This window comes from Perissodus microlepis, chromosome 14 (genome assembly GCF_051167445.1).
Source record: "Perissodus microlepis isolate ML-2025 ecotype Zambia chromosome 14, ASM5116744v1, whole genome shotgun sequence".
In the NCBI taxonomy this organism is placed as follows: Eukaryota; Metazoa; Chordata; class Actinopteri; order Cichliformes; family Cichlidae; genus Perissodus; species Perissodus microlepis.
Window position 1 is genome coordinate 21,111,180 of NC_140474.1, and position 16,856 is coordinate 21,128,035.

A 16,856-nucleotide genomic window follows, 5' to 3' on the forward strand; every position below is an offset into this window, starting at 1 on the left:
TTGAGCATTGATGTTTTACTAGAAAAAAGAAAACTGATGGAAAGAAAGAAATAAAGGAAGAAAGAAACTGTTAAAGCCAGAGCATTGACAACCCACCAGTCAGCTTTTTGCTGTCTTCGCACGAAATCTTATGCTCTGGTGGTGAAAAATAAAATAAATGAAAAGAAAAAAGAAAAGGCAACAGTATCATGTGAGGTTGAAGTGTCTGGTGTTTCTGGTCTGGTGAGCTGGATTAGTGATAACTGTAAGAAACCCACTATTTGAGCATTTTTTCTCATGCTGGATTGGTGCAGTACTTCTGCAGGCTCCTGATCCCCTCGGCCGAGAAGTGAGTAGAAAATTTCTACCTTACTGGTAAAATTTATGGATAGTTTAAATCTGTTGTCTGAAATACATGTAGATTCAAGAGGTTCTTTCCTGTTTATGTGTTTGTCTGTTTGGCTTGAATGGATCTGATGCAGGACTAATACAAGATGAGGTGCGAGTTCAACAGACAAGGTTATGATACAAAAGGAAAGCAACGCTGAGAACGCAGAGCTAGAAGAAACTCAGATTGTCAACCGGTGTCTCAGGTTCTTGATTAATCTCTAGCCTGTTACTTTGCATTGGATTAGGGCAAGAAATTAAAATATTTTCAAGAAATCATTCTTGAGATGTGCTATGTACAGAGCTTTTTGTATGTTAGGGGAGACACGAGCCAAAGGATGACAAGACAAAACGGGGGCAAGGAACAATGATAGCCTAAGCAGGTGAGAGGTAGGGTAAAGGACAAACTATAAAATAACAAAACTGAGGGGCTTAGAGGTCACTGAAACAAAAGAGGAATAAGAAGGGCAAAAAACAAACTTACAGTATCGGGCTGCATTATGACACAGATCATAAGCATCATGCTTTAGCTGCATTGCAGTATAATAACTGCACTAATTCCCTTATTTTTTACCAAGATTTCCTCAGATATTAAAGGATCAGTGTGCAGGATTTAGAGTGCTTCTTTAAGCATGTTTTCATCATTATATAACAACCTGTACCTGGGAATGACTGTGTTTCAGTACTCTAGAATGAGCCCTTCATACGTACACAGGAAGCAGCTCGTCTTCATTGGATATTGCCAGGTTTGGACCAACCAAATGCCAGAGGGCCTTTGTGTTTTTCTGTTGAAATGACGTTGACTGTAAGTTTGTTGCTGGTTGCAGTCTCCAATCTGACAGCCAGATGTCACTAACACCTACACACCGGTCTTTAATACAATATGTATTTTTCTATTTTCAGGTCCCCAAAAATGTACCGTACCATATAGATTGGGGGGAAAACATAGTCTACTTATTGAAGCGCAAACCCGTTCAGTTTGAACATGAATGTGAACGAAACACGATGACAAAATGTGATTTAAAAAAAATAAAAGCACCATTAGTGCTACACTTTTGAAAATGCCCCAAACTATTTCCCAGCAGTACAGCAGTCAAACTGATCCACCGCCTCTACGTACAGTCATAAACAGTGGCATTTTTACATTGTTTCAAGTGGCTTTGCAGCTAACAAAACATAGATTTGAGGGGGGTAAAGACACTATTAGACAGTGTAAAGCAGTGAATAACTAATGGTTCTATGGTTTGAGCCGACCACGTCTATGCAACTATGTATGTGCGCATGTTTCCATGTGTGTGTCTCTGTGACTGCCAGATGGACATTCAGTGTTGTTTCGGACACATGAAAACGGTGGTATTTAAATATTTTCAAGTTATCAAAAAACAGCCATTGAACAGAATGTATGCCATGGCCTCTGACAATCAGTGATCAATGTTTTCTATAGCTCTCTATAGGCTTTTATATATATATATATATATATATATATATATTTATTTATTTGTATTATATATAATATGTAGATTTATAAAAAAAATTTCATCTTAATTACAAGTAGTGGCATTTTTTTATATTCATTATTGCAATGAATTGTTATCTAAGATGATTAAAAAAGACAGGTGAATTCTGTTTTGCTACGCAGTTATTTACAACAGTTTTAAAAAGCAAGCTCTCTGATATGGTACCTTTTCCCAGCGACTGGAAAAGATGGAGGATCTCAAATAACAACCAAACTGCCCATTTGAGTTGAACTGAATTGGAAATGGTCAAAGTTGGCCTTTATAGTTCAAATATCAGTTGCCTTTTACTGTGGAAAATGAATGCGTTCCCACATTTTTAAAGATTTTTACCCCACGTATTTCAAACGTCTCGCTCATTTCTTCTGCAAACGTCTGTAAGTTGTCAGGCTGAGAAACACTTTGTTAGGAAGCCATTTGAGATCTGACCATGTATTTCTTTTTTTTTTTTTCTCTATTTATCAACCTCACCCACTCGGCAAAATAAGTACTCATCACTTTGCTATTTAGAATTTCTACTGTCATGTTGATGCTGTTGATGAAGGGCTCCATGAATCACCACGTTTTTTTTTCTTTTACAAACCCCTGTGTAGTCTGTGTTTTGGAGGTTACTTCTGTTCTATATTGATTAACTCGCTGGTTTGGGGCGAGAAACCATTCTATAAGCATTTTCATTCAGTTTGAGCAGTCCATGGCTGAGTAGTCCAAATGTTCAAGCTTACAGTTTTCTGGTCTTCTAAGGGTTATACTAGCTGGCACTCTTCGCAGGCAAGTTAAATTGATGACGACCGTGATGATGATTATGATGAAAACAATGTTTGTCGTCTTAGTAAGGCGCTGTTAAGGGGGTGTGGCTTATTGTCCAATGACGAGAGAGCGGGAGCTAAGTAGTTTGGTTGTCTGTTTTTTGTTTTTTTTCCTCTCGTCGGCTGTGGTCATCATCTTTATCGCTGTCATCATCATGATCAGTTTTATGGTCGTGTTCACAGCTCATTGTTCATGGAAATCTGTGCTGGCTTTCCTGTTGGTTCGATGATCTCGCGATATTGGCATCCTCTCAAAAAAAAAAAAAAAAAAAAGAAAGAAAATTAAAAAGAAAAGAATGCTGCAGGCAAGTGTGACGTCATAGTTGTCCATTGCTCTGTTTCTACACCGTTCGCTCCACAGTTGTATTCATCAGTCTTCTGTAAAATGAGTCAGTGGCAGCAGGAAATGTGAAATGATGATGCGGCGTGTGTGTGTGTGTGTTTCGTGTAAAAATGTGTTTCTCTGTATCTGAATATTTGAGCTTCTGTTGCTATGATCATGTACGTGCGGGTGTGTGAGAATATATATATATAGATCTTTTTGTATGTAAGTGTGTGTTTGGGTCTTTGTCGAAGTCCTAGTATGTTTGTGTGTTGTTAAGGCACGGCAGGTGTTTTTTGGTTTTCAGGGCAGTCCAGAGGAGACCACTGCAAGGCCGGGGTGTCGGAGGGAGGCGTGGCCAGCATGCACAGCTTTGGGGCAGTCTGGCGTCAGGACGCGGCCATTCTCCCCCACACTTCCTGTGATGGACAGACGAGCCTTGTTCCGCATGGCTTCAGAAAAAGACAGCTACATGAGGAGAGATGAAAGGGAGGACAGGAGAAGGGGAGGAAAGAGCAGAGTGGAGATATCGTTTGAGAAAAAGAAAACACTCTCATAGACAGAAACACCGCACAGCAAATGCAACAACTAAAACGACAACTTTCTGTAAAAACACATGCACAAAAAGCACTTACACATGCATGTGCCTGTACACACACTACACATAATTAGGCTCACAAATACAAAAAAAAGGTCTCAGGGCGCGATCACGTAGACATATAAAATATTTGAAATAGTTAAAATTATATTGAGAAGGTTTCGCTGTTTGGAGTTTGTACATAAGCAAACCAGTGCTACAGGAACCAAATAAAGGATTTAATTAATTATCAACCTAATCAGAGGCAACTCTGATGATGGATTCTTCTTTTAAATAATTGATCAAATAAAAATTTGAAACATTTGCCGCTTCTCAAACTGATCATGTACTTAATTTCCCTTTTACACTTGTTATTATTATTATTATTATTCAGTACATGTCTTTGTATCCAAGGGTGTTTAACAAAAGTAACAAAGACATTAGCCTGTGGTTTGGAAAATTCTAGTCAGCATCTTTTTGATCCCTCTAAAAAGACCATTAGATCAACATATAAGGAAAACACGTTACAATAAGAGACACAAACAAGTGCTTGGTTGTAGGAATAGAAGCTGTAGTAGTAAATGAATGAATAAGGAGCAACCCAGTAGTTAATGAGTTATTCATCAGTTCTACCCTAACAATGCCTGATGCTGGATTTTATAGTATAAAAATGATTATTTACCAAATACCCAGCTGGGAGACGCTACTTAACTCAGCAGTTCCTTATTACTTCAGGATTGCTTCACCGTAACCTCCCCTTCAGGTGTCCCCTAAATTAAAGTAGTTAGTAAAGTCGTACGTGGCTAAACAAGTCTCTTATTGTAAAATGCTGACCAAATATGAGACATGAAGCTTATTCCTTTTTTTAATTATTAAACAAACCAAAATAAAAAAAGGGTCATGGATTTCAGTTCAATAGCCTGGAAAATATCAAATTTTGAAATTTCACTTGTTAAAGGTGACCTGTAGAGTTCTAGTGTAAACAAACTTCATTTAAAAAGAAAAAGTTTATTCATTACTTTTTAAAAACTTTCATTCATTGAGGCTGTGGTAGCGTTATAAAAGCTGCTAATAAAAGCCTAGAATGTAGGCTTCTTGTTATGTGACATCTTGACCGAGTGTGCTATGTAATGCATGCATCTGCAAGCAGCTTTGCATCCCACCTCCAATCCATCTCCTCCTTTCTTGTTGTGTCCGACTTAATCAGTAATTTGCTGTTGTCCTTAATGCCTGCTTAGATCCATATCAAGGCTCTTGCTTGTGCTCAGCCTTCCTGCAGCTTTCCTATATGTAGATAGAACGGCAGGGAGGAGTGCTCTCCCTGACTTATGCTTTCCACATATGCGTGAGAAAGGGTAGGGAAGTCCCAGAAGAGAGCAATGCCCTCCAAATATAAACCACTGCAAATGGAAATAACATCTTTACACCACAGTGGTGCTGACTGAACTCTAATTTACATTTTACTTGCTAGCACTTCTTCTCTTTTTTGTGAATTGCTGTGCTAAGCGATTACTAGCAAGAGTACATGTGCATTCTTGTGCATGATGCAAACAAAATAAAATAAAACAAGCAATCATACATTGTGGTACTAATGATAAAAAACGCCACAGGAAACCTTTATGTTTGTTTTTGACACCAAATTAGAGGTTATCTAGAGAACGATGTAAAATGTTTTGATTTGATGTTAGTATTCATTTGTATTTTAGAAAAAAAAAAAGCTCTAATCCTCTTTTTGAATTACGTTAAACAGATGAGGTGTGAAAGCACCCTAAACTGCACATTCAAATCTCATTAAGAGGCTACCACGCTGTGCAAATGCTACTGTAGCATACAGAGGCAGGCAACAATCCACAAACATGTACACTATAGACAAGAAGGGTTTGTGTTGTAGACAACTGCATTTCATAGGTGACCATGCGTTTTTGGGTTCTGGGTTTCAGTAACCTGACAGACTCGGGTGTGGATTTGGAAGGATAGGATTGAAATGGTGAGGACTTTGGAAAGACAGAGGGAAAACGGGAAGGAGTGATTTTTCTTCCAGGGTTTCAAATTCATAGAGAGGGAGTGACTGGCTATACTGCTCAGAGTCGGGTGACACTTCACACAGATGAGCTACTCTGGGATGTTTTGTTTTCTTAAAATTTCTCGCCTGCTAAATCATGTTAGAGGTTTTCAGACTGAGTACACTGAACATCTAGAGGCAATAATCTGTTTAAACGATGCTAGCAAAGAAAAATAGTACATTCTTAATCTTAAACTTTGAATCAGGTGTTCTTGTGTGAACTTTTGTATACCTAAATTACAAGATAACATCTGAAAATAATGTTGTGTATTATTTAATTCCCCTTTCCGTTGTATGGCTTTCTTATTTTAAGGGTTGTGAAGTGTAGAATTAAAGAGAAGACGTGGAATTTTTAAATAACCTATACATTTAATTTATTTTGTGTGGTACCACTGCTCTTTGAAATATTCTTGTATGACTGATAGCAGACCATAATCATTTGGGGAATTGCTGTTAACATCAGTGTTGTTACTTTTGAGTGTGGTCCAAAATGGTCCGCTGTGAAAGTTGTTTGTCTTTGGTGAATTCTCCATCGTATTCAAAACTGTCAGTTTATGTCAAGAGCCAACATTCAGTGCGCCTTTAGCTCTCCTTATTTTTGCATCCTCTGTATCGATTTTGCTACTTTCCTCAAGGTGAACATGAAGTATGACCTCATAATGCCTCTAAATGGTTTCCTACGCACTGAAATGTTCAGTGTTTTCTGTTCACTTTAGTTAATTGCTCCTTTATATAACAATAAACATGAGTCATGTTGCAACCACATCACAGAGTAGCTGTTCCATATGAAGTACTTGCTTCATCAATTATTTGTCTGCATTAAAACTAAGTAAGTAACCGGGCTGTTTTGAAATTGTCCGAGCTGGAAAGCCAAAGTGCCTTTTTTGTCTGTCTGCAGTAAGGATGCACAACTCCAGGTATTGGATGACACAATAGAGACGTAGAGTAGATGATACACAGTATCAACTAAAAGCCAGCAGAGATGAGACTGGTAACTTGGAACTTGCTCTCCAATGTATGCCTTTGTATTGTTTTTGTATAAATTTCTCTATATTTATTCCTGCTGTCTGCTATTTATATTTTATTCTGGCACAGTTGGTATTGTACAATGACAATAAAGGGCTATTCTATACTTTTTAGCACAAAGGATTTCCATTGTGTTCACCTGTACAGGAACCTTAGTATACACGCACCAGCCAATTCATAAGGTACACCTTGCTAGCACTGGATTGGATCCAGTTTTGCGTTCAGAGCTGTATTCATTTTTGTGGCATAGATTCAATAATGTGCTGGGAACATTCCTCAGATTGTTTTAATCCTTATTTTCATGATAGCTTTACATGGTTGCTGCACATTTTGTGTGTCTGTTCCAGCACACCCTAAAGATGCTCTATTGGATTGAAATCTGATGACCGTGGAGGCCATTTGAATACAGTGAACTTATACTCATATTCAAGAAACCAGTTTGATATGATTCAAGCTTTGTGACATGGTGTATTATACTGGTGGAAGCAGCCATCAGAAGATGGGTACACTCTGCTCAGAAAAAGAGATGGACATGGTCAGAAACTGTACTCAGGCTGGACATGGTGTTTAAATTTCCCAAGGTGTGCCAAAAAATATCCTCCACACCATTACACCACCAGCAGCAACATGAAACTTTCATACAAGGCAGGCTACCATCTAAATGTTTAGGAGAAAATGAGACTCTTCAGATTTGATTCACTGTTGCTTTCCTGTGTTAACTCAAAGCAGTGGGATGATAGTGTGGGAAAAGTCCCAGTGGATCAGCAGTTTCTGAAATCACTTTTGAATTTCAGGAGGTGTCTTGGCCATGTCCACCTGCCTACATGCATTCAGTTGCTGTCATGTGATTGGCTGATTGGATTACTGCATTAATAATAACTGAAAAGGTATACCTAACAAACAATGTGGTAGTTGGAAAATTTAGCTTTTACGTACGTCAATATCTGTATTCATCTTTCCACTTGAAAGTAAGATAAATGGAAAAATAAGGTTTTTACAGACAAAAGATATATAAATAAATAAATCAATAAATAAAAGCAATTAAAAGCTGCTGTTAGCTTAAAAAAATCACCTTGCCATTTTATATTCCCCTCAAGAATTTGTACTTCTACTGATTAAGGTAATTTTTCAGGGGGAACGTGGCGCAGCAGCAACTTTGCTGAAGCTTTCAGAAGACCAGACGTGCTCTAAATTAGTTTGAATTGGCTCAACACTAACTGGTCTTAAGAGGGACCAAACACAAATTTCTATCTGCGTTCATGTGCTATTAACAACCCACTCTACCCATTTGTCTGGTATTGCAGTGGTGCTAGAGGGAGTAATGAGATGTCTAGTTATGCTGAAAGAACGGACATCTACAGTTATAAAAATATCTTAATAATGCTTTTCATCATAAGATGTCTGTCACATTTTGGGTAAAAATATTTTAAGTCAGACCCAAATCCACGGTAATTGGTGTCCGCACACTAGCTAATTAATTTGTAGCTGGAAGCGGTCACAGATTTTAATGAGGGCTACCAAATTAACAAACTTTTGCTCTCAGGATGGTGAAAAACTGAAAATAGATAATCCCTAAAACCTTGTGAAAGTTTAACCAAGAAAACACATCAGCAGATGAGGATAACGAAGACGTTTTTAGCATTAATAAACTTGAAACTTTTAAAGAAGGGACTCAAGATGTCACATGTGAAATAAGATAATAAACCAACACCATTAATTACGGTAATTAATATATAAATAATTAATAAATAATATATTCATTAATTTATTCATTCAAAATAAAAAGGTTCTAAAAAATCAAAATGTATTTAATGCTGGAGTTGTGCATCGCGGCTTCAATATGTTATTTGAAAATGACAATGCAGGTGCCTAGTCATTAACCAAGAGCATCACCACCACTGTCATCATCATCACCATCATGATCATCTGCAGCCAAAGACGATGGAACCAAATCTGCGGTCACATAAATCTAACCCCAGTCTAGCCCAGGGTGACGTAACCGTGACAAAACGCAAACCAAATTTAAACCCAAAAGTCTAAGAAAATATTCTGCCAATAAATAAATAAACAACCAAAACAGCCAAAATTAAGCAGAAAACAAAAAAAAAATTAAAAAGTACATTGGTTCCACAATGCTTGACCACATACTCATCACCACATGAAGAACAACACGGTTGCGTGGGGCTGCTGCAACAGCCTCGTCGGTACAAAATCTACAGCACCACCATGTTCAACACCACCATTACCCCACCTATACGGGAGCCTCTAAATCCTACCCCTATATCTTGACCCCCTCGGAGCCGTACACGTTGTACCCCTCCCTATAAGTGGCTAGATTCTGGGTGCTGGGGGAGGGGCTGGGGCAGTGGGGGGGGCTAAGGTCCACCTTCATGCGCTTGGCTTCGGCCCGTGACTTGTAGCAGAACTCGACCAGGGCCACCAGCATTGCCAGGCCCAGGCCGCCCACAAGGATGTAGAAGACCCCAGCCACGTTGGACAGGCTCAGAGCCTGGGACGACTTGTCCTGAAGAGATGGGAGGGAGGGAGGATTCAAGGAACATGTGTTTAAAAGATGAAAGGGTGGTAGTAGTAGGACAGGTAGAGGAGAAGTGGTGGGTAGACAGGAAGGAAGAGTAGAGAAGAAGGGGAAAAGTGAGGTGAGACGTTGAGTAGGCTCAAGGTGAGAGCAGTAAAAGGAGAGTGGTGCAATGAGGAAGGTGGAGACAGAATAGGGAATGATCAGAGGGAAAGGGAAAATGAGGGAAAAAGCAGAGAAAGAAAAGCAGATACAGTAAGTTAGACACAGAGAAATGGAGATTATACCAGATAAATTAATATGGTTACAGGTACTGAAGTTATGGTATTATCATAAATGATCACAGTAATACATTCTACTTATATAAACTGACATACTACTCATATAAAACTTTAATCTCTACTGCCACCACATCTGCTACTCCACAAATACTGTATACTACAAACCTATCACTACAGCTACAAAACATTCAACAGTTCTAGAAATGTTACAGTGTGCAAAATAGTGCAGCAAGAGTGAATTATTTGTAGAGCAAGTTTTTAATCTGAGCGGGGATTTTACTTTGCTCTATTTTTTGGAAAAGCTCCTACTTTAGTTAAAATTTAAAGCAACTCCCATGTCAAATATTTATAGCAGGGCAAAAAAAAAAACCCCAAACTGTTTAGCAACAATTTTTAGGTTTAATTTTGAAATAATTTTAATATAATTTTGATTAATGTTTTTAACAGGGGAGGTATGCAGTATGAACTCCCTGGTTATTTCCCAGTTGCTTTGTAATTGTAATTCATTGGTAATTTAGATCCATTTATACAAATACTAAAGCGTAATTATAGAAGGTAGTTTTTGTTGTGTTTCATTTTTAGCTTAGCTTATAGCTCATTATATTATTTATTAGTGATATAAACTCTATTAATGATAAAGGCAACATTCTGTTTTTACCTCATTAAAAATGTATATATATTTGTGTAGCTGGGCTCCTGTCCACACTCCAGAACTGATTTTACGGCATGTCAATTTAACCAGTCAAATGGGTGTAGCAGCTGATCATTGCATTTTATTTTGACTGACTTCTTTCAACGAAAGTTTTGAGGAAATAATAACAATCTAGACATTATGGAAAAATTCTTAAATTAATAGAAAACAAGGGAGCTGATCCCTGATTAAATCTCAAATATAAAATGGAGAGACAGTAATTGCAACAAGTTAATATTGCTGATGCATAAGAATCAGTGCCATTCTCATGTGGAATGGACTAGCATATGAGATTAAAATAGAAACATGGAATTGAAGATTGTTGATTTTACATATTTTAATATATTTCAACATAACTGATGTGAAGATGGAATTGCCTCAGATTGCTACAGAGATTGAAGAAGACTGTTGTCTTCATTTGTATTTAAAATTAGGTAAATGTGGTCCACCATCCAAAAAGACTCTTAATTTTAATGTGGAGCACGTTCAAGAAATATCTAAAGTGTTTAAAATGCTATTTCTAAGACAGTAGTTGCAGTAGTATTCATGATGAGAGTTTCAGGCTAGCGTTCTGCAGGCCACAGCAGCGTGAGACTGACCTTACTTCCAGAGTCCTTGGGTCCACACTCTCCCTTGTCATACCACCATTTGTTTTTCAGTTTGTCTAAGACGCCTGCTTCGCTCAGTTTCAAAACTGCAAGGTTTACCGGGGTTCTTCGCGTGTAAAAATAACATAAATAACATCATAGGTCATGTTATTTTATGTTATTAGAGTATTTCTCATTTGCATTGCACATCTCAGTAACAAAGAAAAACTTTTGCTTAGATTGAGTGACCTAGCATGGATCCCACTGAATACATGTGTGTATGCTCGTTGAGGAGGGGCTGGGGGGAGCGAGGAGCTAAGGCGAGCTACAGACATATGAGTGGGACCCACCTTTGTCACTTCAGGTAACACACCCATGCTGCCCCAGCTCAACCTACAACAATCCAGAGGCAATTACTATTAAACCGGGACTATTGGCGTCAGGCGAGCTCTGTGTCACAACTGGGAGAGTGAGAAGTTCGTAAACTTACTTTGCATGCGTTGAAGCAGAAATGATCTTTTCTTTAAACTCTCCCTAATGCATATCATCAGAGAAAACAAATGGGTAGTTCTGTCTGTTGGTTGGTTGACTGTTTTGACACGTTTAGATATGAAATTTGGGGTGAGCATCAAAGGGTTAATCCGTTGGCAGTCATCAACAATCAGTCATCATCGAAAACCTTCCAAAACCACGTTTATTCGAATACACATAGAAATACACTAACAGGAAGACTACTGCCAGTCCACCACTTTGGGCTGTGACTGAAATCGATGGACTGCTATGATATTTGGATGAAACTAGGCAATGAAATTCTTGTGTTCCTAAAGATGAATTGAAATAATTCATCACAGAGTCAAAGTTTTATTTATTCAGTGTTTTGATTTGTGACAAAATCTAAATATATACACTGCTAATGATGGTTTCAATAATAGTTTATATAGTTGTGCATACTAACAATAATTAATATTAATTACATGACAAATAACAACTAATTAGCATGCATTTAACTCAAAGCCTGTATCTAATTACAGCCACTAACAAGCATGTAGAATTTATTCCTGTTCAAATGAACTTGATAGACTGCATTTAAAATTTCTCAGTTTTCAAATTGACTAAAGGAATGAAACTTTTGCTAAAGATCCAGCTGAATACTTTTAGAAATTAAAATGTTTGACTCTTTAACACACTATAGAACTTTTTTTTGCTGAAAAATGTTCCAAATTGCTGAAATCACACATATCCTGTGATTGTTTTTTTGGTTTTTATTAATTATTCATCTCTCCACCTGCCTTTAGTCAAACTGAGCCTCTCAGGGGGTGTCTGCATTTGACTCTAACTAGGCTGTTTGTTTTCTCTCTACTCTTCCCAGAGCTGCCACTAGGGGGCAAATATTCCCGTCTTGACAGTAATTGCTCTCTTTATTATTCCAGCTATCCATCAGGGAAACCTCTTTCCATTACTTTGCACTCTGTCCTGTCAGAGGGACATTACCAGTTCAGTGCAAAGCACCTTTAAAATGGTTATCTTCATGAGATGTGCTTGATTTATTTTGGCAGCTACTCAGAATAGGGATATTTTTCCATGCATTATAAAGAAAATGAGCATTTTCCCCCCTGATGATTCAAAATGAAAGTAGGATATATTTACATTTTCCAGCAATTGGGTTCTGGGTCTCTACCAGGTCCAGCCAGCTGATTCATTTAAAAAGAAGTTATTTCAGGGGTTTTCATTGTATGTGTATCAACAAGCTTCAAAGTGCATTTGTCATTGTGTCTGAACTTATATATAAAGTCACAGACCGTGGACATCAGTGCAACCATGTGCCTATTTTTGCAACTGCAGGTTGTCTCAAGAGATTTAAGCTATCTCTTCTATCCTCCCTGTACGCTGCGTGACTCTTTGCCAGGGCAGATGCATGTGTTACGCTCCCAGGACGGGGGCTGTCGCGAGCCACTCAGCTGGTGAGCAGCCCCTGTCACCTGGAGGTGGGGGGGGGGGCAGACAGAGAGGGCTAACCTTGGAATCCCCTCCCCCGCTGCCACATTCTCCTTTGTCATACCACCACTTGTTTTTCAATTTGTCCAACAGGCCCTGCTCGTTGAGTTTTAGCACGGCCAGGTTGACCGCGTTTCTTTAAGTAAAAAAGGAGGAACAGATAAGATAGTTTGGTCAGAGCAGAGGATGGAGGGACAAACAGACAAGATGGACGGGGGACCGTAGTCAGGAGAAGGAAAGGGAAAAGGAGGACGAGAGGGAGCAGAAATTAGGATGGGCTGAATTCACACATACAGGTGAGTTAGAGGGGGAAAACCGCACCCCGGACAACGCTCTCCCTTACTATCACTCCTTGACTTACTTCTGGAATTTTTTCCAAATTTGTTTTGTGGTTTTACAAAAAAACCCTCTTGCATTACTCTTCTGTATCTGGCTGCACTAACATCGAAGGCTACCACAGTGAGTGTCAGATTACTGGTATAAAGTGTGTTAACCAGGTCTCTGTAGTGTACTGATGAGGCGCTTGCCCCCTCCTGCTGCCCCCCTGCCGTCCTATTGCTCTGTGTGCACATTGTGTTTGTGTGGCTTCAGTTTCCTAAGGCCCTGCTTACTCTGTTAAAGGGACTGACCTCTAAACAAAATTCAGGGACACAGGGATAACTATTTGGCATCCGAACAGTGTGTGTTTGTCTGTATACCTAGCATGATTTTAATGAAATACAAAATCATTACACTGCCAATACTTCTTTGTAGATGTGCATGCAGTGTGTGGCCTCGAGTGTCTAAAACGTTTATGTTTAAGTAATTTAATTGCATGTAAATTTTAAATGCAAAAAAGAAAAAAAATTAATTGAATCTGTTTGAATGCAATCTACTTCATCAATACACAGTTTTTAGCAGGGGTGTCAAACATAAGGGCCAGATTCTGCCCCCCCCCCCATGGCCATACTACGCCAAAGTAACAATACAAAGACATTTCTATATTAGAAATATTTCTTAATGATGATTTATTAATTATGAATTACTCTCCAGTAATTGTAACTGCAGTAGAGTCCGGGTAGCGAGCCACATGAACGTTTTTCTGTAATTTTACACATTTATTTATTTATGCGAACAGATTTCTTTCATTTACTACAGCAGCAATTTTTTTTATCATGTAGAACAACTGAGACATAAAATTGAAATTAAACTTCTTTTTCTTATTTTAAATGGGATTAAATGTGTAGTTAAACATCTTTACACTGACAGAAAAGGGAGTTTGGACTGTTTATGATGAAAGTGAGACGTATGTGCCCCATAATGTAAAATCAGTTTAACATCCTGGATTTATAGCAAACATCCATCCATGCATTTACTTCCACTTATCCTGAAGACTATCCCAGCTGTCATAGGGCGAGAGGCGGGGCACACCCTGGACAGGTCGCCAGTCTGTCGCGGGGCTACACAGAGACAGACAACCATTCGCACCCGCATTCACACCTATGGGCAATTTGGATTAATCAATTAATCTATCGCCACAAACTGCATGTTTTTGGACTGTGGGAGGAAGCCGGAGTACCCACAGGGAACCCACGCAAACACGGGGAGAACATGCAAACTCCACACAGAAAGACCCCGGCCTGATGGTGGAATTGAACTCAGGACCTTCTTGCTGTGCGGCAACATTATTTGAAAAATCATGCTTCATGTTTACAAGGGCCAAGAGTTATGGTATGACTGTGTCATTTTCTGCTTTCTCTGCCACATCTCTGATTTTTACAGCTGCCCATGAACTCTTTCCTGTCATCCTCTTCTTGTGCGACTGTGCTCTGCTTTTGTTTGTGCGATGCTGATCGGCCATACTAATCTCTGCACAAAGGTCACAGCAGTCGCTGCGTACTTGTTTATTTGTCTGGCCCTTTGTCTGTGCACTTGCCTATCTGGAAGCACTATCTCATCTCTGACAGTCTGATGGTACACTGGTGTTAAGAGCTTAGAAACAATATTCGAGTGATTCGAGAAGAGACAGCGTTCTCTGGGGTGATCTAATCTGCCGGCCATGACTAATCTCATCAACATAAGAGGAATGGATGAAAACAGTTCAAAAAGATCTGTAAAGCATGATAATGACAGTCACATATTAAAAGTCACATCAAAAGGAGTCATATAGCAGAAAGTAAACAATACTATTAATGTTCAGCTCAGTCATCAGAGTATTCATGCTCTTCATCATCATCATCATCACATCAAATGATTACTGCACCAGGAAGAGAGGCAGGCTCACCCGGCGTGCGCACTCGCAGCCTTGTGCAAGTCTGTGTTTCTGCAGACTGAGAGCAGCCAGAGACAACCGTGGATAGTCCCAGGTATGTGTTATGGGGGAGCTTCCAAAGGAACCTATCCACTTGCTGTCTGTCACAATTTTCCCTCATAAACGGGAAAACTTTTATTTTTTCTCGTTTAAGAAAATAAGAGGTAAACTACAGGGTGACAGGGGTCTTGAGGAACTTTGCACCATGCACAGGGGAAAGTTATAGGACATGGTGTGAGGCTGATGTGCTGTTTGTGCTTTGCCTTTTATGTGGCAAATCTGAAATGCTGACAGAGATAGATGGAGGAGAGAGGAGTAAGCAAGTGGTCCAGCTTTGCTGAATTTAGTCAATTATTTTTTTCCTCAGCAGGCACTTGTCACATTGAGAAGACAAAGTTTCTTTACTGCTGTCACAGTCACCTGGAAAATGAATTATCTGCATTGCTGAGGATATCGCAGTGAAACCTATTGAGACTGTTACTGTAAGCTCAAGTTAACAAGCCAGAGAAACAAATGTCTACTGAGGGAAAAACAAGATAAAATGACCAACTTCACTTTGTCATTTGTTTCCTCCATCTTATGGTTTCTATTTCATGTTGATGCACTTTTTCCTTTTAAAAAAAAACTACTACTAATTTTTCTGTTGGGCTTTAATTTGAGATTGTTCAATTATCTATTAATTTAACTGGTTTAAAGATTGAAACTGTGTCTTTCTTTTGTTTGTGGATCAGTATTTTTCCTGTATTATATTTACTTTGAATTCCCCCCATTGGACAGGCCCCTCTGCTTCCTGTTCCTCACTTTTTTTCTTTTCCTGGTTGTCTATAAATTCCCCCCATGGCTCTGGATGGAGTGGCAGCAGTCTGAGGTTCTGCCTCTCCTCGTGGTCATTCTCTGGTAATAAATCTCTCTTTTAATCATTGTCATCATCAGTATCATGGAACAGTGAGATGATAGCAGACAAATGAACAGAGTTACCTGGAAGGTGGCCCTGTGGAGAAAAGGTGGTTGAAAATAGCAACAAAAAAGAAAGGAAGGACACAAGCACAAAGCGACGTATGGATGACAGTGACACAGGACAAAGACGGTGGAGGTGACATGCTTTGATTTAACAGATGGCAGAAGTGAGAGCAAAGAGAGTCGAACAGAATTACAAACAATACAAAAAGGAAGGCAGAAAGTGGGGGAAAAAGAAATTAAGGTATTAACAAAAGAAACCATGACTAAACAAATGATTTGCACGTTTAACACATTTATCGAAGTCACTGCTGCTCGGTAAAAACATATAACTGCCAAGTGCCTATCCCATAAATCCATAAACTGTGTTAAATCAATAACATTTATTGTTAATTTGGGACTTTACGCTTGCGGGAATTAATCAATATCCACTTCGGTCAATTTTTACAATTCTTTGGTTGAGAAATTTTCACCAGACAGCAGTGAGAGGTTGATTTAGGTTAAGTATAAAAGGCACAGCAGGGTAGGTGGAATATCGCAGCAATAGTCCAGTATCAGCGTCGTTACTGTTTCCTATTGTTACACTATTCCACCCACCTTAACTGTGAGCCTTTCGGTGTTGCAATGCCGTATCCTTTGGAGTCCAGGTTGCCTCCGACTTTCATGGTATCACAAGGCTTTCGCTGCTCCGTGTATTCGTTCATGGTGGACTCGAGAAGGAAGGCGTACTTCCCCTTGGACTTTCGGACCCTTGCCACGCCTTCTGCTGTGGTTTTGGTGAAGACAGTTGGCTCAGCGGATTTCATATATGACCACATCTTCTCGTATACAGCTATTTTGGATCTC

The 16,856-nt window shown here is 39.1% G+C and overlaps 1 protein-coding gene across 6 annotated transcripts in view; it reads right to left on the minus strand.

Annotated features, from left to right (window-relative positions):
* Window positions 1-16,856, minus strand: part of gria4a (glutamate receptor, ionotropic, AMPA 4a) — a 113,755-nt gene continuing 96,899 nt past the window's right edge. Inside the window, exons 15-18 of one of the 6 annotated variants that reach the window (XM_084951589.1) lie at window positions 16,608-16,855; window positions 10,781-10,895; window positions 9,060-9,197; window positions 1-3,476 (exon numbers count right to left, since the gene is read on the minus strand). In XM_084951589.1, the coding sequence (XP_084807715.1) occupies window positions 3,312-3,476; window positions 9,060-9,197; window positions 10,781-10,895; window positions 16,608-16,855 (666 nt within the window). In that variant the 3' untranslated portion in view covers window positions 1-3,311. Of the gene's footprint in view, window positions 3,477-8,949; window positions 10,896-12,784; window positions 12,900-16,607; window position 16,856 lie in introns of those variants that run through there. The other 5 variants (XM_084951587.1, XM_084951590.1, XM_084951591.1 and 2 more) reach the window with 5 other exon arrangements.